Source organism: Polyodon spathula, chromosome 7, assembly GCF_017654505.1.
Source record: "Polyodon spathula isolate WHYD16114869_AA chromosome 7, ASM1765450v1, whole genome shotgun sequence".
Lineage (NCBI taxonomy): Eukaryota > Metazoa > Chordata > Actinopteri > Acipenseriformes > Polyodontidae > Polyodon > Polyodon spathula.
Genome location: NC_054540.1, coordinates 24,650,750 through 24,676,197, shown reverse-complemented (window position 1 = coordinate 24,676,197; position 25,448 = coordinate 24,650,750). Strand labels below are relative to the sequence as shown.

General features: G+C 37.4%; 1 protein-coding gene across 1 annotated transcript; it reads right to left on the bottom strand.

Moving 5' to 3' along the window:
* Positions 1-17,229: 17,229 nt before the first annotated feature.
* Positions 17,230-24,543, bottom strand: LOC121317797 (carbohydrate sulfotransferase 1-like). Its single transcript, XM_041253903.1, has 2 exons — positions 24,378-24,543; positions 17,230-18,353 (listed from the first exon to the last, which is right to left on the bottom strand). Exons 1-2 carry the CDS (start codon positions 24,514-24,516, stop codon positions 17,230-17,232), a joined length of 1,263 nt encoding a protein of 420 aa, XP_041109837.1. The 5' UTR covers positions 24,517-24,543.
* Positions 24,544-25,448: the final 905 nt, after the last annotated feature.

Genomic DNA, 25,448 nt, shown 5'->3' with positions numbered 1-25,448 from the left:
TTTTTTAAATAGTTTGTATCTACTTATCTAACTGGTTGCATCCTGCAGAGGCAGTCCAAATCTACGGATAACGGAATTCCTCAGAGGAATCCGCAGTCTCCCATGAAATTTGCAGGCTCCCGCGGAATTCACACGGTCCACCGGAATTCGCAGGTTCCCCCGGAATTCACTGATTTGCTATATTCTGCAGGTACGTCATCATCATAATTATAATTATAAATAAACAGACAGCTAAAGTGACCTGAAATAAATAAGTTGTTCGGTTCTAGTTTTGAAAAGTTCAAAAAGTAGAAGTTAATAAAAGACTGGAGTTAAAGGTTTGAAAATGTAGCCCAATAAGAAGTTTCATGTGAAGGGTTTCTAAAGATTTTGCTTATAGTTGTTTAAAGGTTTTTTGTTTTTGTTTTTTTGTTTTTTTGTTTTTTTAATGCATTTACTGAAACAAAAAAATGTTCCTGTGGGACTATTTTCTGTTGTTGAAGGTTATACCTCAAAATGTTATACAGATTTCTCCTTTCTTTTTTATAAAACATTTATATTGTCACTTCTTGGTTGGTGGTAGGGACTCGACCAAGAAGTGACAATTTCCAGCACAACCCATGTCCTCAAGTGCCTCATTGCTTAATTGTACAATATCTAGCCAATGTCAGTTTTCAAACAGGTATTTAGTGGCTGTAATTAGAAGCCAGCAAACCCCAACTGAGAACTAATTTAGATCAATGGTCTTTTTTAACTGATCATTTAAACTTCACACACTGTTTTTCATAAAAAAAGATTCAGTTAATTTTCCCATGGCTTTTTTGAAGACTTAGCAGATATTTTACAAGACGCAGGCTTTTCACAGGGGTGTTTTGGCATTGACGGTAAAACGAGAACCCATTTGGAGAACCAATTATTACTACAATAAAACTTAAATTTTTTAAATAAGGTCCTAGATTTGGCTATTATACCTTTAGTCCTACATATTGTATCGCATGTATGTTCCCTAAAAAGATAACAAAGCTATGTTCAAAACTGGAATCAGTTAGAACTGGCTTAAAACACTAGTATAGAGTAATAAATAGTTTAGAGCAATAAAACATGTTTTCTACCTAGATACTAATGGTAATTAGTTACTTGTTATTGGGCAAGTCTGGGGTGTTGGCAGTATGCGATTGGCTGTACTAATAAATTACTGTTTAATTGTCTATATGAAAAAAACTGTAAGCAGATATCAGCTGTACTGTTGAGTTTTATCCAGCATGTTATGCCAATCAACGTGCTGCAATACTATGAAGATCCTGTTATACCATGCCCTCACAGGTTAGGAGGGAGATTGCTGACTCAGATTCATTCGCTCTCTGTCACAGACACACATTGTCTAAGCAGTGCAGCTACACTATTATCATTACCAAGCTTGATCGTAGGAACCTGTAGGAATTGTTAGCATCAACTTTCAAGGCTTAATTTACTTCCATTGCTGCAGAACAGCTGTAAGTTGTTCACCCATTACTTGTTCCCTGAAAAAGGCCTTTTTGTATAACTCTGAAATGTACATTATTTTGCAGTTTTTGGTAACCTAAACTTTCTTTTTAACCTCTGGCAGTTTACCGCTTACCTTTGTACCATTTCAGGTTATTCACTGGACTTGAACTGCTTAAATTTCAATAAAAACTGGAAAAATGGGGGTGTTCTAGAACTTTTGACCGGTAGTGTATATGGCACTGTTAAAACCCACGGGGTTCAATCCTGAAATAATACTTAATACTAACACACAGTTTATACACGTACACAATCACAATTCCCAAGTGAGTGCTCTTAGTGCAAGTGGAGAAATATACAATAATGGTGAAACAGTAGTGCAGTGTGGTCCGGGGTGCTGGCATTTTAGTGGCAGCTCCCGGATTTGTTTGCAGTCTACAAATTATACAGTTATTGTGGCATACAAAACAACACGAAACACTCACGGTTAAATCACAATTCTCCTTTACAAGTCCTTTTGTATCCCTAAAAAAGGAACAGAACGCTTTACCACATCCCCTGATATACTTCCAATCCATGATTGCCACATCGCCTACCACATTTAGGTGGTGACTTCTGGTATTGTGACTCCACCCTCTTTCTGGATGGCCAACTTTCAACTTTCACTGGAATGAGCTGCCAAACCATCCAGACTGGGGCACATTGTTCCTGTTATACAGCGCCCTCACAGGTCAGGAGGGAGACATATGACTTGGATTAACCCTGTTGAAAAGATTTTCCTTTTTTCAGAGTAAAACAGCTTTAAAAGGCACTGCATCGCAAAAGGACACTCAGTACTGCATCTCCAGCCAAGCCCCACCCCTTGTTCGCTGTATTTTTCACATGCCTCTTCATAGTCGTGCATACTGATAAATCCTTTCCTTTCACTTGTTTTACCACCAAACTCCTCAATAATGCGATCCAAATCATTATTTTATTACTATAACATTGCAAAAAGCTCTGCAAATGTCTATGACATTCTTTGAGTGCTGGATGCAGAAGCAGCTATTTTCTTTGTTTGTGTCCATGTTATCTCGTGCCGGGGCTATGTGTATTGCTCAGAAAAGCCCCTTTTTTCTTTTCTTTTTTTTCAGCTTCTCTCAGCTCTGATCGATCTCACTCGGCTATTGAAAGGTTTTCTTGGCTTTTTCCAGAGAAAAAACTAATAGAGGCCTGTGCTTGGTGTCTTTTTGATTATGTCATACAGGGTCCGATATCGGACTGGAAAGTGAAAATTGTAATGTCGGACCTGGTTCAACATAGGACTGCAAAGGGTTAATTCGCTCTCTGTCACATTTGAGTGTCAATAAATACATGTCATATGGGAACATCTGCTGTGTTCGGGCAAAAGGAATTTTGCATAATTAATATATAATTTTGAGACCTTTCAAAATGCGTGGCTCTGGTATTTGAGACGTAAAGCTCCTTCATAAATGTTTAGTTGACTAGCTGCAAAGATTGGTGTTAAAAGATTTCAGGGACACAAATAAACTGTATTGCAGTGGTGCAGAGGGCTAATATGCAGCATTTAAGCTATAATGCTTTTAAAATGAGCAATTCTGGTTGATGACCTTTTCTTCTTTATAGTGCTGTAGAATTACAATTTGAATCTCAGCACCCCTGCTAGGACATACGGTACAATGTAGATGTCTTCAACCAAAAACAAAACCTTGAACAGTATATAACATAATGTAAGTGTTGTAAAGTGTCACTTTACAAAAAGTGTTTTTACAAAAGTTTATGAAATGATATTGTGATGGACAAGTGGCGAGTAATGTGTAACCCACAGGTGGCGATGTAGAGTGCTGGTATGATAATCAGAGAGTGGGATCATCTGTATTTTGCATTACCATTTGAGTAGTTTCTAAACAATTCCCTGGCTTAACACTTTTCATTGGTTTCAACTGGCTACATGTTTTAACTGAGATGATTTTTAAGCTATTTTAGTCAATATTAAACAATATTGTTGATTGTTTTATCTTTTTAAATTTAAACATTTGTATTTATTTTTAAATATCAATTTTACCAGTAATACACAGTAGTCTCAGCTCTTACTGTATGTCATACATTTTAGAACAATGGGCAGCATTTTCAAAAACCAGTGTTATTGTGTCAAACTCATGGTATAGCAAGTGATTTTTAAACAATTTGTTAATAAAATGAATCTGTTAATACTTGTTAGAACCACCTTTGGCAACAATTACAGCTGTGAGTCTTTTGTGGTAAGTCTCTACCAGGTTTGCACATCTGGATCGTGCAATATTCGTCCATTCTTCTTGGCAAAATTGTTCAAGCTCTGTCAAGTTGTATGGGGATCGTTGGTGGACAGCAATCTTCAAGTCATGCCACTGATTCTTAATCGGATTCAAGTCCAGGCTTTGGCTGGGCTACTCTAGGACATTCACTTTCTTGTTTTTAAGCCACTCCAGTGTCGTTTTGGCTGTGTGCTTGGGGTCATTGTCCTGCTGAAAGGTGAATCTCCGTTTCAGTCTTAGGTCTTTTGCAGACTGAAGCAAGTTTTCCTCAAGGATTTGCCTGTATTTAGCTCCATCCATTTTGCCCTCTACCCTGACAAGCTTCCTAGTCCCTGCCTATGAAAAGCATCCCCATAGCATAATGCTGCCACCCCCATGCTTAACAGTAGGGGTGGTGTTACCTGGGTGATGTGCTGTGTTGGGTTTGCGCCAGACATAACGCTTTGCATTTAGGACAAATAGTTCAATTTTTGTTTCATCGGACCACAGAATCTTTTGCCACATCTTTTCAGAGTCTCTCACATGCCTTTTTGCAAATTCCAAGCATTATTTTACATGGACTTTTTTCAGAAATGGCGACCTTCGTGCTACTCTTCCATAAAGGCCAGATTTGTGGAGTTCCTCAGCTATTGTTGACACATGGACAGTTTCTCCAATCTCAGCCATGGAATGCTCTTTCAGAGTTGTCATTGGCCTCTTGGTTGCTTCTCTGACCAATGCCCATCTTACCCGGCTGCTCAGTTTGAGAGGATGGCCTACTCTAAGCAGATTCTGGGTGGTGCCGTATACCTTCCACTTCTTAATGATTATGCTCCAAGGGATATTCAATGCCTTTGAAATCTTTTTATACCCCTCCCCTGATCTGTGCCTTTCCACAACTTTATCCAGGAGTTGTTTTAAAAGCTCCTTGGTCTTCATGGTAGTATCTTTACTGACCTTACAGAGACAGGTGTATTTAATCTGAAATCATTTGAACCACTTTTATTGCACACAGATGGACTTCATTTAACTTATTGTGTGAATTCTGAAGGCAACTGGTTGCATCTGAACGTATTTAGGAGTGTCCTAGCAAAGGGGGTGAATACTTATTTAATGAAGACTTTTCAGGTTTTTATTTTTAATTGTTTTGTCATCGCCCCCCCCCCCCTTCCTATATATTTCCTATTGCACTGTAAGTATAAAATAATATAACTTGAAATAAACTAAAAGTAGACTACACATATACCAGTATACCTAACGTGTTCTTGAAACATTCTGATGTACTATATAATAACATCTTTCAATGCTTCCTGATATTTTTGCCCAACAGAGTATTTCTAATAGTTAGATAGATATATAAACCACATTTTATTTTCCTTTTCATTGCTGCTGCAGTTACAGAGAGCCAGGGAGTCCTCTTTCACGGGCAAGTGAAGCTCACTTCCCAACCTTGGAGGCCCGGCTGCACTGGCCTCGTACTCCTCAGGGAAGGTTCTCCACAAGCTAGAGGGATACCTGACCAAAACCTTTGGTTTTCTTTTTCCCACACCAGTCTCCCTCTCTGAAGAACAGAGCAGGAATTCTATAAATCTAGGTTTCAAAGAAAAATAGAAACATTTGTTTCTTGTTACCCTCTTACTTCTTAGATTAATATTGCCACTTGTACAATCATTATGCACTAAAATACATAATAAAAATAAACAGGTTTAAACAGGGGGGCTCTCAGGTTTAAATGTCCCTGGCATGGCTTTTTTTCTAAAGGATGGTACCCTCATAGCCTGGATTCTTCAAGCTCCTGGCTCAGTTGTAGTACTAATATCTTGATAATCTCAAGACCTTATCACGTTATAATATTAAGTATGTTAAATGTGCGCTGATATTTCTTCGATTCAATTTGGGCTAGTGCTGCTTAAGTGTGTGAATTCATTTCAAAGTATGCTTTCTCCATCATTAAGTCTAATTGGTTGCTGTTTATCAGTGTTTTTAAATGGCAGCCACAATCAAATTGATTAATGGTACCAGGAATGCAACACAATGTTAGGTTGTCAATGTCTATTCTAGGAACAATGGGGTGAAGAAAAAACAGATGGTTAACATTTTGTGGGAGAACTATAAGAAAAATGTTGACATTGTTCACCAAGCATGAATCATTCCTCGATTTGATTATTGTTAGGATTTTAGGGACTGTTTTAAAGAATTTTTTTTTTGGGGGGGGGGGTTTGAAGAGTTTATAACCATACTCTTATGAACAGGATTGCAGGGTGAGTCATACAGTCAGGGTGCACAGGTTCGGTTCCTGGCTAGGCAAAGTCGCTGGTCTTTGCTGGGGATTCCAGTGAAGATTGTCACATTGGCTCTGGAGTCAAAACCAGCAGAACTGTTTCTCCTCATCTCACTGCAGTGAACCCTGCTGGCCAGACACCTACTTTGTCCTCCAGAGGCCGGTAGCTCACTGACATCCACTCGAGTTCCTGGGTGTAAAAGAGGAAGCTGGTGTAACAGAGCGAACAGAGTGAATGGAGAGAGCAGGGCGAATGGAGCGAGCAGGGCGAATAGGACAAATGAAGTGAACGGACCGAACCGAAGAGAGCAACACGGAATATAAGGACTAAGCAGGAAAGATTGGAACATGGACAAGGGAATACTGCATTGAGAACTTGTTTTTTTTAAATACATTCATTATACACAATTTTCCTTGCATGTGTGTCCTTTTCCTGGGTAAGTGATTTTATTGGTCTGCTCCCTGCTTGAATTCGAACCTGAGAGTCACAGTTATTCTAGAGACAATTTGGGTCCTGGTTCCCACATTCCACCATCTGACATAGTTGGCTACAACCCTAAGTGTGACATATATATTATATATTTAAATGTTTGGGACTGAGAAAAGGCCATTCAACCCATCAAGGCTCGTCCCTGGATATCACATCATTCTCCCCTAAGGGGGGGGGGGGGACTAATTTAAATCTAGTCTTTTTTTTAAATCTTTTAAACCATATATAACTGTGTAAAAAAGTGCTTCCTACCTCTGTTCTAAACTTACTTTTACTCAGCTTCCATTCAGTAGTAGAAGTAGTGTTTTGGGTTAACTTTATCTATCTCATTTATGATTTTAAAGACTCCAATCAAGTCCCTCCTTTCCCTTCTTTTTTTCTAAGCTGAAGATATTTAATTATTTTAACCTGTCCTCACAGCTCCTGTCATTAAGTCTTAGAATCAGCCTAGTTGCCCTTCTCTGTACTTTTTAGAGTGTAATGATGCATTTTTTGTAGTGAGGTGACCAAGCCTGCTCACAGTATTCTAGGTGGGGTCTAACTAGGGCATTGTATAATCTTAGCATAACCTTATATGGCATTCCATGCTTTTTGCAGTATAGCCTAACATTCTATTTGCTTTTTTAATTGCCTCGCCACATTGGAAAAATTCTTTTAAAGATGATTCCTCTATAACCCTGTGACAAAAAGCAAAGGAATTCAAGCTGTAATCTTCTTCCCGAACAGAAAGGGTGCTGTGTAAGGTTGGTGGTATGCTTCTTCCTAGGTGGACAGTCTCGACCGGTAGACAGAAGCCAGAAGGTGACCATGTTAGGGGGAGCGCGTAGCTGCATGTACATGGAAGCACTCCTTTGCAATTAACTACAGGGCAGAGAGCGACTGGAGAAACCATGGCAACAAGTTGATTGCAAGGAAGAGTTTTATGGTACAAAGGGGAAGCAGCCACGTCAGTACACCGGCTTGCACTGAAACGTAACAGACAGCCAAAGTTTTTGTTATTGTTTTGTATTCGTTCATTATGTTTTGCAGAGGAGGATTGAAGTGCTAGGAGCTGCAGACACGGAGCCAGCACCAACCCCTTTGCACAACAGCACAAGACACTCACCACCATTTCCAGTAACAGGATTGTGGTTTTGGGGTGTATCATTTTCATTTGGGACTGTAACCTGCTGGGTTCCCCTTGAAACCATTGCTGGTAGAGGGGAGGTTGATTTGTTGGCTTGTTTTGTACTGAAAACACAGACGTTTCAAGAGCATTACTGTTTGGACATTCACTTGTTTCATTACACTACTCACATCCTGTCACAAACCCTGAAATCTTTTATACTTGGAACGAAATATTCCACCCAATATGTAATAGCTTTCTTAACATTAAAATGAATTTGCCACAAGTTTCCCCAGTTACAGAAAAGGTCCGAATCCCTTTGAATTAGCTGGTCCACTCAAGTTTGGTATCATCTGCAAATTTAACAATCTTGAAAGTGTATCTTGGTCCAAGTAATTCATATAAATGAGGAACAGTAAGGGTCCAAGTACAGAGCCTTGTGTTACCCCACTAAGTACATCCCCCAACCCGATTTTACACTTCATACAATTACCCTCTGCTTTCTGTGTTTTAACCAGTTCTGTATCCAATTACATGTCCTCCCCTGTATTCCTGCTGATTTAATTTGCTTGTAAGTCTTTCATGCGAGACTTTGTCAAAGGCTTTTTGAAAATTAAGATAAATTATATTAAGTGTTGTCATTATTTACAGTAGCAGTAACAGTCTCAAAAAAGTCAAGCATGATATAATCGCACACTTTATGCGCTACAAGTGTCATTAACCCTTAAGTGTGCATTTATAAAAATTATATTAACCTAGAGCATGCTAATTTATTATTGCATCAATGGAGATACAATTATTTATTTTAAATTAAAATAAACATCTAACCTTCTCTTATTGTTACTGCATGTTGTGCATGCTGTGCATATTGCACTTTGTATACCTTCAAGTTGAGCAAATCATTTGCCTGGGATCTCAGTGTAGTACCATTTGACCCTGGATATGGCTGTAGTGGTTATTTACAATTACACCCCCACTTTTCATCCCAGTATAACTTAGGTGTCACAATTCGCCTAAATTAAGCATAAGCATTTCTTATCAGTATCTTAAGACTAAAGTTGCTTTCACAGTTCAAAGTTTATGTTCTTCGTGTTATAGATGTTTGATTAGCACCCAGAAGATGAGAAAGGGGACTGCACACTCCTAAATATTAGCATGCCATTTATGAGGTGAAGGGATACATTCTCCATCTCTAGAGGGCATAAAAAAGATAGCAAACAACCAAAATGAGGTAACCATAAGCAAAGCAAGAGTGTGTAAAAAGATATTGTGTAAACTTTGATTGAAGTTTCCCTGTTCCTGAAACACTTTGAAAGCTTGTAAAAGACTAGAAGGCAAGATTGATGAAAAGCAATCTACCAACCTTTTTTTTCTTTTGCTGGAAGCCATGTAGCACAACAAAGTGGTGAGATATCAAGCGCTATAAATGAGAATCCTGTCTTCTCAGGACTGTGAGACTGAAGAACATGTAATCACTTCCAGGCTTCCAATCTCAAGTCAGAAGGTATCTTTTTTTTTCCTGTGACACATGTAAATAAGCTGGTCTGTCTTTACTAGTAATTAGATCTCTGACTGACACACTGGGTGTTTGAAGTTTTCAGCAATTCAAACATCACAAGTATCCCTCAAAAAGAAATTGGGTTCATTTTTTAACAAAGTTGCAAAAATGATTCTCTAGCTGCAGTATTTTAATATGATTTGGTCTTGATTGCTGTATGAGGGCTTGAAAGACTGAGTGCTAAAACTTCTGCAAAAGAGATGATGAGACAAATACAATTGACAGAGTCCTTTTATTACTTTTGTAATGATTACTTCAGCAGAATATAGAAAATAACCAACCGACAACACTCCTGATTAAATAGCCTAGAACTGCACAAGTCTGGAATTGGTTGGCATTGATTTATATACTGTAGGAGTTAGCCTCTGCTTTAGCACTCTTTCATTTCTGAATTGTATGTAAAAGTTCCACTCAACTGTAAAAGCAAATCTCAACTTGGGATTGTTATACATGTAATATTCTGTGGAGGAACTTCCGGGCAGAAACAAGAAATAAAAATAATTTAGAACAGTCTGGAATTCTCTTGCATATGATATGTAAATAACTTGTCAGTCTGTGTAGGTATTTTATAGATCTACATCAATTTTCAGAAGTTTTCAGTGTTTTTTGTTTTGTTTTGTTTTGTTTGTGAATAATGATCTCTACATAAAAACACTTCATGGTTTCCCTTTTCAGTGAAAACGTGGTGATCGTACAATGGTACACTGGTATAAAAAAGAACCAAGTAATGTGTTGTATTAAGGACAATATAATAAAGGGGAGGCCGCTACAGCATGTTGTTAATCCAGGCCATGACGCAGTGTAGAAAGCGCAGATACCGCGCAGAGTGTATTTATTTTAGTAGTAAAATACTTCATACATAGACTAGTTCCACAGATCCATTCTAAACATACATGTCACACTATTACCTGTATTTAATCCTATATCCACGTGCTCTGGATATACTCAAGGCACATCTAAACAACCTTCTTCGCATCTGAAAGGTTTTCAACAGCCCAGTAGATGACCACAAAAAACTATGGATGTTACTTAAAGTCTATCACACTTTAACTCCTTGAATTTTTACAAATCTTCTCCAAAACATTTTCACAGTCTCCCATAGACCTGTATGATCACCTGTGTGTATAGATAAACTGCTGATTTTATAAAAATGTATCAATTGGTCCTTTCTATTTAGCTTCTGATTGTCAAATCTGCTTCACCTGCTGGGGTGAACCTAACATTAATTTGATCTGAGATTGTGAGTGTAATGCAGTGAATCAATAAATAAACAATTGTAATCCAGTGAAGAGTCAGATTTTTTATGCTGTAGTAAAGCTGTGGTCAGCTAATGATTCTGCTAGGGTTTCCAAGTAATACACATTTATTTCAGTAAGGGATGATCTTGTCAGGTAAAATGCAGACTGTCAAATTTTGAAGCAATAGCAGAAAGAAGCCTGCAATTCTTGTTGATAAGCAGTTTAGTTGGTAGCCAATGTATTTCTACCACCCATTTTGGTACTGGAAAATTTGCCTTGATGTGTAGGTGTGACCAGTCTGGCTTTGTGGTAACGTCAGACCAGGAAGGAAATCCAGAACACAGTGTTGTGAGTAACTTGCTGCTATGCAGATTTAATCATAAATAAAAAGATTTAACAAAACACTTTACAAAAACAAAACGGCACATTGGCCAAAACAGGCAAACAAAACAAACAGACAAACAAATATTGTGCTGGTTTAAACCAAACACCGGTAGCAATTGCTTTCGTATTGACTCTCTTGTCTTACGACTCATGTCTCTTTCTGCCCTGAACACAGCAACTCTGTTCAGACAAAGCTGCAGGTTTTTATATTGTGGCAGGGGGATTAACTGGCTATTAATTACTTAGTTTATCTCTCTGTCACATTTGGCACAGGGTTTTTCATTGCATGGTCAATAGCCAGTTTGTCAATAAGCACACATTGTCACAATTTTATCTGGATGGGGCATTTTAACCCCATCCAGGCTGTAAACAATAATAACAAAACAGCATGTTTTATACAAATGAAACAATATGTTTTAAATAATAATGATGAATATAAAATAATACAAAACATAATATTCACAGGGGCGGGGCATATCCTGTCACAGAAGGTCAGCCCAAACAAATATTATAATTATTTGAATATTGAAATAAGTTTTACTTATTTAACCAGAAGCAGTATTGCTAAAAAGAAATTCTGATTTCAAATGTTCTGTAAATGTAGTTTCAGAAAACTGAACTGTTGTATCAGAAAACTAATATTTTTAGTGATGTTCACTTGAAATAGTTTTAGCCACTGACTGTGATATAGGGTAGCTTCAAGATAAAATTATACTAATCATAAGTATAAAACAGCCTTTTTCTATATCATCTAAAATATTCCCACCTGTGTGCCTGTATAAAATATGGCCAATGTTCAAATTTTTATTTCACGGTACCTATTACTTTAAATTGTAATATGGTTAATTACCTCATGCATTATCTCAGCAATTTAGCAATCACCATATGCCCCCTTACAATCAAATTTATGCTAAATGAGCCATTCTGTGTGGCATCAATTAAGCATTTAATTATTCAAATAATGTTAATTTATGCTTTCTTGCATTGCTACAGACTACAGAAGAGAGGAATATTTAACCCATTAAACCTGTGTGCACAGATTTACTATTGCTGGAGGTCATTACCAATGTGGACACAAAGTAAATAGAGCAATTGAAGGTGTGGCGATACCAAGGGTGTGTGAAAAGAGTGAATGTTACACCTTTCAAATTGCAGAGGTCATCACCTCTTTCGACAAGCTGCAGTGCTCAGTTTCAAACTAAGCCTCAAAAATCCCAATAAACCATAAGCATCAAGATTGTTTGTCATAGTTTTCTGAAGTTTCGAAAGCATACAGTACACCCCTGTAGAAAGTCATGTCTGTGATTTTAGTATGGTTCTGGGTCAGTTTACAATACAGGAGCAGCTGGACACTGGAGGAAGGCCGGGAATTATTTCCATTTTATTATGCTCTTCATTTTGTTTTAGAAATAGGTGGGTGACGCTACTGTTCTGTATATTAAAGGGCACAAATTGTACTGCAATTACATGTGAGGTTAAATAGTTGACCTGCATGTGAAATCCAGAGCAACCAAAAGTATGTCTGTTTTATAAGAAGGGAAAAGAAACACAGAAAATGTTGTTGAGTCTAGTGCATGTGAGTGAACTATTGCAACAATACATCACCTATAGGCTGCATTGCTACAGCTTTGTTATGCTGACAAAAGCATTGGCTGTGCTAATGTTTCACGAATACTGTCCCTAGTGACTATATTGGGGTAGGGGGTGTGCAATGGTATAATGGGCTAAATTGATAAAGAAAAATCAATACACTGAAGAGGGCAGTTGGGAATGCAATAATATGCAGCAGAAAAAAGATATACTGCACCACTATATCATTTTAGCTGGTGAAAAAGGTTTTGTCTTTATTGAGAAGTAAGTAAGAACAGATGGCAAGTGTGCATGGTGGAGATTGAAACACACTAGGACTGGTTAATAAATTAGTGTTAGAGCAGAAACAAATAAGGAAGGAGAGGAAAGAACAGGCTGTGAACTGGAAACACACATTCATTACTACAGAAGTTCACATAGTTTTACTGTCATGCAGCTATCATATTACACACAGTATTTTTTTTACATTTTTTTTATTAAAGCTGGATTTTGTTCTTTGCGGCTCACAGACAAGCCACGGATTCAATGAATTCCAATTCCACCTACATGCGGGAAAAAGGAGTGAAGGCTAGAATCTTTCTACCAAACCCTCCTGTAGCCAGTCAAGTTGTAACTCAGCAGGCATCTCAGCAATAAGGAAAGATAATCCAGGCTAAGAAGAGGGCATTTACCTCTATAATGTAAAACATTTAGCCCAAGGTCAAGTCCCACAGAGCACTTGGCTTCACCCAGAGCCTTCACCCTAGAGTTAATAAATTATTCAAATTGAATGAAAATGGAATTAAATTAACATAGCAGTCAGCACAGACCATCGACAACCCAGATGAGGCAAGCTGCACGAGACAAGGAGGGCAGCTGATGGGTCAGTGAATGAGAAAGTGAGAGCAATAAGAATTTTCTGCTTTAATTGTTGTGCACACAAGACACATGGCATTATCATCAACCTCCTGAGCTACCACATCAGTTTTTTTATTTTTTTTAAATGCCTATTACACCTAAATTAGAAGGCAGAGGTGAAAGTCGGTACATGTGCATTAGTCTACCAGGGGAACGAAACGTGTGTCAATTTAGGAAAATAAGACGAGACGTCATGACAAATTCTTAAACACAGATGGCGAGTATTGAAAAGGCAGTGATAAGAAATGTTCTTAATGTTATCTAATGTACCTAAAGGTAATTTTGGCCCTTTCAACAAACCCCACACACACTTGTTTGTTACCTCAACGACAACTATATATTAGTTTCATTTATCATGCCTTTGCACAGAAAAAAGCACAGTACTTTACACCCTTAATTGAATCCTCGCAGTGTAACCAGGGATAATGTGTGAAACCGGTCAGCTTGAAAACACTGTTTTATTGCTAAAAATTGGTATAATACTTGTAAATGGCACAGGCTCCTTTAGATTTTGCAGCAAAACAATGCTTAAATTCACTTTACTATCAATGTCTTCATTACTTTTATCTATAGCAGATTTCTATGAAGTAGTAAATATAGCTGACCCTGTATTAAAAGAATTACATCTAATATGCTTCTTGCTTTACACAGTTCTTTATTTAACAGTTTATCACCACTCTCTATGCATAGGTTTCATGTGTTGTAGCTAGCTAGATAATACAAGTTGGAAACAAGTTGTGTATGAGGTTCAAATTGTACTAGTCTCAGCAATTACCTTCACACAACGATAAGCTACATTTCATCAAAACATTTTTCTATCTCAATTTTGTTTTCACTTTGTGTTTTTTCACCTGTTCCCTTAATTAAACATATTCATATCAAAATGTTTGCAGTGATAACAGAAGCTTCTCAAAATCATTTGTGTATTAGATTAGCCAGTTTTTCACTGCTACCATCGAGTTGTTGCACTCTAATGTTGTTTGTTTGTTTTGCAGGTAGCTTCCTAAACAAAACTGAATCTCCATTTCTAAAATCAAAAACATTATTGTACGCATCAACTTCATTAATGACACGTGTGCAAGGAATGAGGCGTGTCAGGTTCACAGGCTAGGACTAGTTAATTGTGTAAAATAAGGAGGATGTGGAGAATCTTTTGCGTTACAGTTCCAACAAAACAAGTTAACAATTCTGAATCATAAAACCGTTTAAAAATATTGTTAAGGGGTCTTAAAAGTGTGTGTGTGTGGAGGGGACAAATACATGTACTGCCCCCCCCCACTACGAAGTGGGTGGGACTTGGCCCCCTCACCCCCCATCCCCCCGGGATCTGCACCTTGAGTCTACCCTGCCAACTAATCCTCAAACAGAAATTTGTCATTGAAGAAAAATTTCTTATTGATGGTAAAACAAAGGCAGATTAAACTTGGGCTGAGTCAGACTTCTTAAAGCTTTATCCATCAAAACAAAAAAAGGAAAAAGTCAGAAATATTACTTTTTTAAGTGCATACAAACTTTGCTTAATTGGTAATTTTACCAATGTATGTAGAAGATTAAAAAAAATAGCTTCAAGGTTCTGAAACTTTCCATTAACATATGTTGCCAAGCTTCCAGTGTCCATCATTAAGTTAAATTCGCTGATTATTTAAGATGTGGTTGCTGGTGTTCATACATAAATCACCCAAATATCATATGTGTTATTGTATTTTACCAGGCTTTATTTCAAATGTGCCTCAAGAGGTTTTGTTGTTGTTGTTTATTAATCTAATTTATCATCTTTTGTCAAGCCATCTTTGAAAGTGGTCATGGGTCATAATTCTATAATATACAGAAAGGGAAGAAATTAATCACCAGACATCAATCTACTCTAAAAAGATTTTATTTGAATAGCAAAATATATACAAATGTGTTAGTAGTTCAGTTTCACCAAGATACAGTCAGCCTTATACAGTATAAAACCATGACAAAACAAATATTTAGCTCAACATAAATATAGTACATTACCTTTATTCAGTCTACTTAGCATTGTACAGTGTAAATTAGAGTTAGTACTCTTTTATTATTTTTGGCACAGAGACAGTACAGTTGTCTGGTGAATTTGATATCAAGACAGAATATCTCTTTCAGTAGTATGCACACCTGCTCCAATTGCACATAGTATTGTTTATTTTTGCTAAGTGGAATCGTTCTTTATAATGAGCAATTTTTCAACATATAGATGCATTGGTTATATACTCTATAGCTTTTGGAGCTGTGAAGATGTTACAGCCTGATATGGAAAATTCATCTGCCTTGGTCCCAGTAAAACCTATTTTAGAAAATGAGTGTTGAACTGACAAGATACCAGTTCTGATATTTTATGCAATAGCAAGACTTGTCAGACCAGTCTAAAACTCAATGAACAGTGAATAGAAATGAGGATATGTAGTCATTATGTTAAAGGACAGCAAAGTGGCATATAGAGATTGAGTTTCCAAGGCTCAATAGGCAGCATTATTCCTTCAGGCGAGGAGGTGATAAAGTTCAAGTTATGTAGAAATGTAGGATTACCTGAATGGTTGTACTCTATCAACAGTAACATCATAATATGGTGGGTCCTCCTTTTATAATAGATGCTGTCAGTTGGCAGGGATGTATACCGGTATATCTGAGGGAAAAATACAATTCTACAGTATTAGATGAGTTGACTGTGGTCTCTGACCAATCTGATCAAAAGGATCCCACCTCTACCATCAAACCATACGTGACAATTAAATTGTGGTTTGGAGCCTGCCAGAGGATATTACAGTACTCTATGCCAGAAACACTCTCTCCCCTACTGGGAATTCACACTCCATATGTGGTCTTTTACACACTGTCCTCCACTTCAGAAATTCTTGGTCATCACGACTGTAGTTTCTGAGAACCAGTCTAAAAATGTATCTCAGTGTGTGCATAAAACACACGCACGCTTTCTTGAATCCTGTTCCCAGGTAGACTGCAAAGTACTGGCACAGGAGTATTTTGCAAGATGAGTTTCAATGGTGTTAATCTGCTGCCTGCAAACCTGAGTGTTTTTTGTTTTACTATTCCATTATCCAGAATAGTGTTCCAGGTGGCACGCCATCCCCAGAGTCCAGTACAGGAATTGAGAGCTGGCCATGCTAAAAACCAAAACTTCTTAATGAAATGCATTTTCACTGACTTCTAAACTTTAGTTGGTACTATATATGACATTAATTGACACAACCTGACTAAAATCAACAAACTCGTTATAAGTAAGTACAGTAAGGGGGATAACATACAGGAGCAGTTTGGATTTGACAAGATTTTGAATTTTGTTCAACATGCTGTTTGTTTTCTTCAATACGTACATATCTGTCAAAAAATGCATCAGTAACATAAAATAAATAGCCTTCCTCCTTGTTAAAACTTATGAATATAACTTAGTTTCTTATAGAAACTAACTATGGACTTTTAACACTGATTTATTTAAGACTAAACAAGGTATATAAATATGCACAACAAATCATATCACAGAAGCAATGTTCTAATAAATGTGCATATTACTGTGTGTGTGTGTGTGTGTGTGAGTGTGTGTGTGTATATATGTATATATATATATATATATATATATATATATATATATATATATATATATATATATATATATATATATACATGGTATATATAATAAACTTTTCGCTGTTCGCCTTGGGAGAACTGCATACAAAAATCTCTTCCAGTGGACAACCACAGCGAAGGAGAAAAAAAAGAGAGCAACACTCGTTGAAATTAAATCCATACCCACAAAGAGTGAGTAAAGCAATAGTCTTTATGTCATATCTTTAAAACTTCACAGCAAACATAGCTAACATGTTTCAATACAAAGTAATAATAAAGAAAATGCTAACAATGTCTTGTATGATGCCTTTACGCATGATCATGTATATTGTATAGAATTTTCTTTTAAATTCTATAAAAATGGCAAGAAGGCTCTTGGTTCAACCACACTATTTGACATGTTCCTCAGGTCAGCCAGTGAGTTTACAATTCTGTACCCTAGCTGAGATAAGGTAGTATTGCAGAGATTCTGGACCGTCTGAACAATATCAAAAGACAAGTTTAATCTCCAGCCTTCAGCAGTTGCTTTAGAGTTTCTGGTGGTTGTGAATTTGTAATTGCCATCTGGAACATTGCTTCCTTTGGTGTTGTGCAGTATCCACGTGTGGATCTTATCATCCATGTCCAGGCCTATGAACTTGTAAATCTCTTTGGCTTTCTCCACAGGCTCTTTGGCTAAGTCCTCATAACGAACCAGCAAGTACCTTCCTTTCAACCAGGTAGGCTTGCTAAACCCAGTCTCGGCTGAATCTGACAGATCTTTGCAGGTCCTGGTGATTTGGGAGAGATCTACGTAATGTGGTTTCCTGCCAGTAGCATTCCAGATTTTCCAGGCCCGAAACTGGTCCAGGAAGGCTATCATTCTTGAGGCTAGGATCCCTCGAGGATCACGGACCAAGTGCACAATTTTCAGGTTAAGCCTGGGATCTTCTGAGAGGATCTTCAGGTCTTTGATTTCAGGGATCCTGACTGTTTTGATAGCCATGTGGCCTCTGTCCTGACATGCCCTGCCCGCCAATGTAAGATTGAGCGTCCGGCACTTTTTAGAGCACCAGATCTCATCTGGCTCCTGTGTTTCAGGACTGTCCTCACAGACTGGAGGAGAACATAAGGCACTGCTGGATCCCCTCCTGAAAAATGAACCTGTAGCATGGTCCCTGGGCTCTGGCTTGATGTAGTTCTCCAGGAAGTGAAAGTCACAATTGTATAGGTTGTGGAGCAGGTCCCTGCTGGCTCCCAGTAGGGCACGGCGGTCAAGGATTTTACGGAACCTTGCACTTGAATTGGTGAATGCCTGCTGAACATGGTAGAGAGGCTCAAACAAATAAAATATATCTGGGTGTTGGTTAAAGAGCTGACCAGTGAAAGAGGAACCACTCCTGGTGGTAGCAAAAAGAATGATGTGCTTCCTGGCATGAGAGTGAAATGGCCCAAGCGATTCATGTCCTTCATCACAAGGGGACCTCCATAGGTACTCTGTAGTAATGAGGGCGAGGGGGGGGACGGGGTAGAGATTTACATAATTAGAAACTGACAGACTGAAAGATTTCTTGAATCATCCAAAAATAAACTATAATCACAGCCATGTCTAAAAAAGTAGAATAAGAATTATCAACAAATTAACCCCTCTCAACTCCTCCAATTAATATCTCTCTCTCTCTCTCTCTCTCTCTCTCTCTCTCTCTCTCTCTCTCTCTCTCTCTCTCTCTCCCTGTCTTTCATTCTCAAATAATATTGCAGACAACACATCTTAAAGGGTACATCAGCACTACCTGAAAGATAAAACATAAACTATCCCACCTTGCTGTTCCGAATGTATTTAGTCATTGTATAATAATCTGTATGTGCCCAGACATGTGCATAATGCTACACTGCTATGTCCAAAATCACTGTTCTCGAGCATCTCTTCTGAGCCAAAAAACATGACTTCCGCATGTACCCTCACATGTGCTCTGAAACGTACCAGCGCATGCCCAATGACGCATTTTATAAGCTATATTACCTCTTTGTGGAAACATACTAGTCTGTGTGACAAACATGGTCCATCTAATTATCCATAAGGAAGAAACTGCTTTCATTTTATGTAGTAGACAGCTTTCACACTGTGCATGTTTCCTTCGCATGTTGTATTTTGATGTATTATTATGATTAATATTACATTCAATAAAAAAACAAAAGAAAAGAAAAACCTGTCTGTGTTGTGGTTGCGGGGAAAAGAAAACCCAAGACTGAGTTGTTTTCATTTCCAACTAATGAAGGGACCTGCCCACAATTATAGCAGCACTGTATTATTTCAACATACGTCCCCAAAGTCTTCGATATACAGTGCCTATAATAAATATTCACCCCCCTTGGATGTTTTCACAGTTTGTTGTGTTACAACCTGAAACCTGCATTCAAATGGGATTTTTTTTTCCCTTTGATTTACACAACCTACTCAACACTTTGAAGAGGAAAGAAAATTTTTATTGTGAAACAACAGTTAAAGAAAAATAAAAAAAAAAACCTGAAATTTCTTGGTTAGATAAATATTCAACCCCCTGAGTCAATACTTGGTAGAACCACCTTTGGCAGCAATTACAGCTGTGAGTCTTTTGGAGTAAGTCTCTACCAGGTTTGCAAAACTGGATCGTGCAATATTCACCCGTTCTTCTAGGCAAAATTTTTCAAGCTCTGTCAAGTTGGATGGGGATCATTGATGGACAGCAAGTTTCAAGATTTTCAATCAGATTCAAGTCCGTGCTTTGACTGGGGCACTCTAGGGCATCACTTTCTTGTTTTTAAGCCACTCCAGTGTCACTTTGGCTGTGTGCAGGTTTTCCTCAAGGATTTGGTTGTATTTAGCTCCATCCATTTTGCCCTCTAACCTGACAAACTTTCCAGTCCCTGCCGATGGAAAGCATCCCCATAGCATGTTGCAGCCACCACAATGCTTCACAGTAGGGGTGGTGTTACCTTGGTGATGTGCTGTGTTTGCACCAGACATAACGCTTTGCATTTAGGCCAAATAGTTGAATTTTTGTTTCATCAGACTACAGAATCTTTTGCTACATCTTTTCAGTCTCCCACATGCCCTTTTGCAAATTCCAAGCAGGATTTTACATGGACTTTTTTCAGAAATGGCTTCCTTCTTGCCACTCTTCCATACAGGCCAGATTTGTGGAGTACCTTAGCTATTGTTGACACATGAACAGTTTCTCCTAGCTCAGCCATGGAACGCTGTAGGTCTTTTAGAGTTGTCATTGGCCTCTTGGTGGCTTCTCTAACCAATTCCTTTCTTACCCAGCTGCTTAGTTTGGGAGGACGGCCTGCTCTAAGCAGATTCTGGGTAGTGCCGTATACCTTCCACTTCTTAATGATCGAATTGATTGTGCTCCAAGGGATATCAATGCCTTTGAATTTTTTTGATACCCCTCCCCTGATCTGTGCCTTTCCACAACTTTATCCCAGAGTTATTTTGAAAGTTCCTTGGTCTTCATGGTAGTAGTACAACCCAACTTGGGACCTTACAGAGACAGATGTATTTAATCAGAAATCATGTGAACCACTTTTATTGCACACAGATGGACTCCATTTAACTTACTGTGTGAATTCTGAAGGCAATTGGTTGCACCTGAGCTTATTTAGGAGTGTCATAATGAATGAAGACTTTTCAGGTTTTTATTTTTAATTGATTTGTTTTTTCACCGCTACCCCCCCCCATTTTTTCACTCATTGAAAGGGTTGAGTAGGTTTTGTAAATCAAAGGGAAAAAAATCCTATTTAAATGCATCAAGATTTCAGGTTGTAACACAACAAACTGTGAAAATGTCCAAAGGGGGTGAATACTTACTATAGACACTATAGCTCCAGCTGATTTGGAATGTTTGCAGAATTGACATGTATCAAAAAAACTAGATCTGACCTAAAAAAATAAGTATTGCATTTATTCATCCTTTGTATTTGTTTTCATTTGCATTTCCTGACACAATACATGCACAATCATCTACACAATGTTGAGTGGGAAAGTCGAATTCGGCCACGAATTCCATCTCCCTATCAGTTTCTGGAAGGGTATGTTTTTCTTACCATTTGCAGTTTTTGCATGCCATCACAGTTGCCAAGTCCACTTATAATAAGCATAAATGGTTTTATATTTTTAAAATGTCACTTAAATTTTTTAGAGTCGCGGGTTGCGTGATTAACTGGTGTCAATATATATGCATGTCTGTAGCAGGGCAGCAGGAGAGAGCCATGCACACTAATAGAGCGGAGGTAATGAAAAAGAAACTAAAAATGAATACGACAAGGATCAGTGAAGGTTACTGCCCAGTCTGACCTACGCGTTGTTTTGGTGTTCGTGATTTTTGTTTTGTTTAAATATTATTTTTTCGCTGTGAGCAGTTGTTTTGTGTTCAACCTTTTTATTTATTTTTGTTTGAAAAATAAAAGTATCACCACAGTGCGCATTTTGCACACAAATACCTGCCTGCCTGCCTGTGTGTTTGCAGTCCCTGCTTCTGGCCTGATGTCACCACTCAGCCATCCCTGTCATAACTTCATTAGAATTTTAGAATCATCCAATGCCCACCAGTTAAACTGAGAAAATCTAGTACTAGTGTTTTGAAAGTGCTTGCCATTGTAACTGTGTCTGTTTGGGACACCTTAGGGTATACAGAAATAACAAAAACACCCAAACAGATACATTTACAATGGCAAGCAAAAATCTAGAAATGGAAAAAAAAATTCCACTTTCCACTATCACTATCAGTTTCAGGGATTTACAGGCTGAATTGGAACCACAAACGTTATTATAAGGAACCTTACGCCATATAGTAAATTATGCATCAGGTGCACTTTCGTTGTTAAATATCAAAGTTGTGTCATTAAAATTCAACTTTTCCTCAGCAACACAGTGTGACTACGCAGGGAACGTCCGAAATATTGCCAGACAATATTATATCAAATATAACATCAGATTGTTCAGAAACTGATAGCGAGATGGAATTTGTGGCTGAATTTGACTTTCCCACTCAACGGTGTGCAGATGATTGTGTGTGTGTTGTGTCAGGAAATGCAAATGAAAGACAAATAAGAAGGACGAAAAAATGCAATATTTAATTTTTTTAGGTCGGATCATCCTCAAAGACCTCATTCTGAAAGGAAATACATAGTTTCTGAATCTCATTTGCTAGTTTATTTGGAACTCCATCTTGGGTTGTTTTTTTTTTCCCTGCAACCTCTTATACAGCACAGATGTTTTTTTTTTTGGTTTTGTTTTTTTATTGAATGCAACGTTAATCATAATAATACATCAAAATACAACATGCAAAGGAAACCTGTACAGTGTGAAAGATGTCTACTACACAAAACAAAAACAGGTACAAGTTCTTACCTTATGGAAAATTAAACGGACCACGTTTGTCACACAGACTAGTGTGTTTCCACGCAGAGATAATATCGCTTAAACAACGCTTCATTGGGCATGTGTCAGTACGTTTCAGAGCACATGTGAGGCTAGATGAGGAAGGCATGTTTCTTGGCTTAGAAGAGATGCTTGAGATCAGTGATTTTGGACATAGCAGTGTAGCATTATGCAGATGTTTGGGCACATACATATTATAATAAAATTAACAAATACATTCGGAACAGCAAGGTGGGATAGTTTATGTTTTATCTTTCATGTAGTGCTGATGTACCCTTTAAGCTGAAAGACAGTGATCAGAAAGTTACTGATGGCCTTAAACCTCCCAGATACAAGTGCCTAGGGAAGGCCATTCAAACTTTTGCTACAAAGAACATGCCTACACTGCCAAAACCAGTAATGCATCATCTCTATGAAGCTCTAATATAAAAGAGATAATGCCATTGAATGGCATATCTAGTGAGTTGAGTTGTTATTTAATACAATTTAGTAGCAAGATAACAAGAGTTATTGAACTGCAAGGTTGGATTTAAAAGCTGTCTGTGGTGCTATTAAGTTGCATTAGAGAACCAGTTACAGAATTTCAAGGAAGGATAGCTAAAAATGTAGCTGTCTTTACAAACCAACAGTGAAGTCAGCATTTTGTTTATCGTGCTGATAAAGGCTAATGCTGTCAAATGTTTCTTTCCAACATATGTGCATTTTTCTCATTCAGCATGAGATTTTCATTTACCTTTTGAATACTTTTTGGTCTGATAAACACATATAGAATACAAGCTGGATGTGTCAACGGAATCTAATGCTGTTTACCTACGTCTGTTCCTGTCTCTTTTGAATAACTGTTGCAGTGCACCGCTGTAAAACTGTAAGGGTTATGGAAGCAATTATAATAATGTTACTATTTACCTTAGTTAAGCCATGTTATTAATGATATTTGACAACAGTGAGTACATTCAATCAAACTACTTTTTTAGGCTGACATTATTCAAAGATTAGCATTCAAAGAGTATTAGTAAATAATACAGAAATTCACAAGTTATTGCAGTTACACCTCTAGGCGTGGTATAATGGACATCTAGCTTACAGTTACAGTGTAGGTGCGAGATATCTACCTGAACAGGAGGCCATTCTTTCAGGTACAGGAATGAAGGATGTCATTGTCTCCTGAATGACCCAACAAATGTCTCTACATCTGAGTTTTTAAATTCTACAGCTAACAGATATTATGCCAAGTCTACCATGTATTTCAGCCTTTCTTCTGTTAATTCTGCCACATACACAATCTTTGTTCTTTTCACCCTGTCACGTATACTATCTTGATAAGACCAGTTTTAGTCAGACCAATGACTTGTTATTGAAAACCTGCATAACCCTTATTTTAAACATATAATGAACCGTTCAAAACTGCAGAAAAGTGTAGTAATTGAGTGTTGGGTAAACCTAAATGTCAGAATCATCTGACCTACAGTTCCTTAGTAGGATTCACAATATGAGATCCATTGTAGCTTCCACTATAACACGACCACTGGATTCTTTTTAAACCTTGAAACTTTACTCATCTAGTACCAAACCCATACAAGACATGCTTTTAGAATCTCAATTCTTACTATTGTTTTTGCAATTAGTTTGGAAAAATTAACCTTATGTTTTTAATGTGGTATGTTCCCTCTCTTACATGTTTCCAGTTGGGGACAGTGTTTGGCATCATCCTCCCATTCCATTAGTATTTCACAGTATTTAACTTTCTACAAACTTTCTTTGCATCAGTCAAATAAAGAATTACAAAATGGAATTACTCTTACCATACATTTTTGGACAAAAGGTTGTTTAAGATGTGAACTTGTAAAACTGGAAGCTGCTCGAAATTAGTAAAACTGAAACACCTCTTGACCAGCAAATAGTCGGGCAGTATTATTGTGATTACCTTTACGATGCCATGTGTAATGGCAGGAGTTTCCATCTAATTGTGTTGCTCAAACTCTGTATGTCTGGTTGGGTTAAAAGCTAAGCTTGTGTTAGTTACTCTTTTGTAACACAGTGTAAATGTAAATACATGAAATGAAAATAGCTATTGTTACTTTACACATTGCCCTTACCTTTAGGCTCCCTATGCTGGCAGTGATCGCCACCTTGACATGCAGAGCTAAAAGGATCTCTTAAGGACCGGATTGCAGTATATTGGATTCCAAGGGACGCACACACTAAGAGCACAACTGTTTTCCACGAGCACTCCATCCTGTAAGCCTCATGGAACCGCCAGAGTATCTACATTCTTCACTCTGAAAACAAAAATAAGGGAGAGGTGTGACACATGCCTTGTGTATGCACTGCACATGATAGAACTGGATGCCTGGCAGTGCCGGCAAGATATTATGAAATCAGGTAGGGCATTGCTGTATCGCGCTTGTGGGCAGTAAAAATAATTAATAATTTTAATCTTTACCTTCTATACACTGCTACTTGTTTTCATTGCCTTGGATAAAAAAGTATAGAAAACAGCCAGGAATAGTTCCAGATCCAATATTGTAATATTAGACTACAATATGTGCTGCCATTGTAAATTCAATGAGAAACTTGCAAAATATTAAATGTTACATGATATTTATATCAAGTATACCATTTTTTTTTTAAATTTAATACATATTTTTGTAAAGAAAAATAAATAAATAATAAAAATCCCTACCTTGTGGAAAAACCATACAAATCTCAAATTTGCATCAGTCTAGTATAACCCAATGCATGTTTTTAGAACAAAAGGTCCTGCGATTAACTGGAAAACAGCATCACAATCAAATTCAGCTTTTAATAAACAACCATTTTTTTTTTTTTTTTTTTTTAATTACAGCAGTAGGCTACAGTGTGTAATGCCACACATGTGGGCATACTTCTATATATATATATATATATATATATATATATATATATATATATATATATATATATATTTTTTTTTTTTTTGACGACTTTTTTTTTTTTTAATTACAGTACTTACACGTGGTATATGTAGGTCAAAATGTTATTAAAAATACTGCAGCAATGGACCTGTGCTTATTCTCTTTCTTTCTTTTAAAGAAATACATTTGGCAATAGGAAATTCAATGCCATTGCATCAAACGCAACATTGTGAAGTTGCTTTCACTAAAATACCAATTTTGAACAATTTAGTT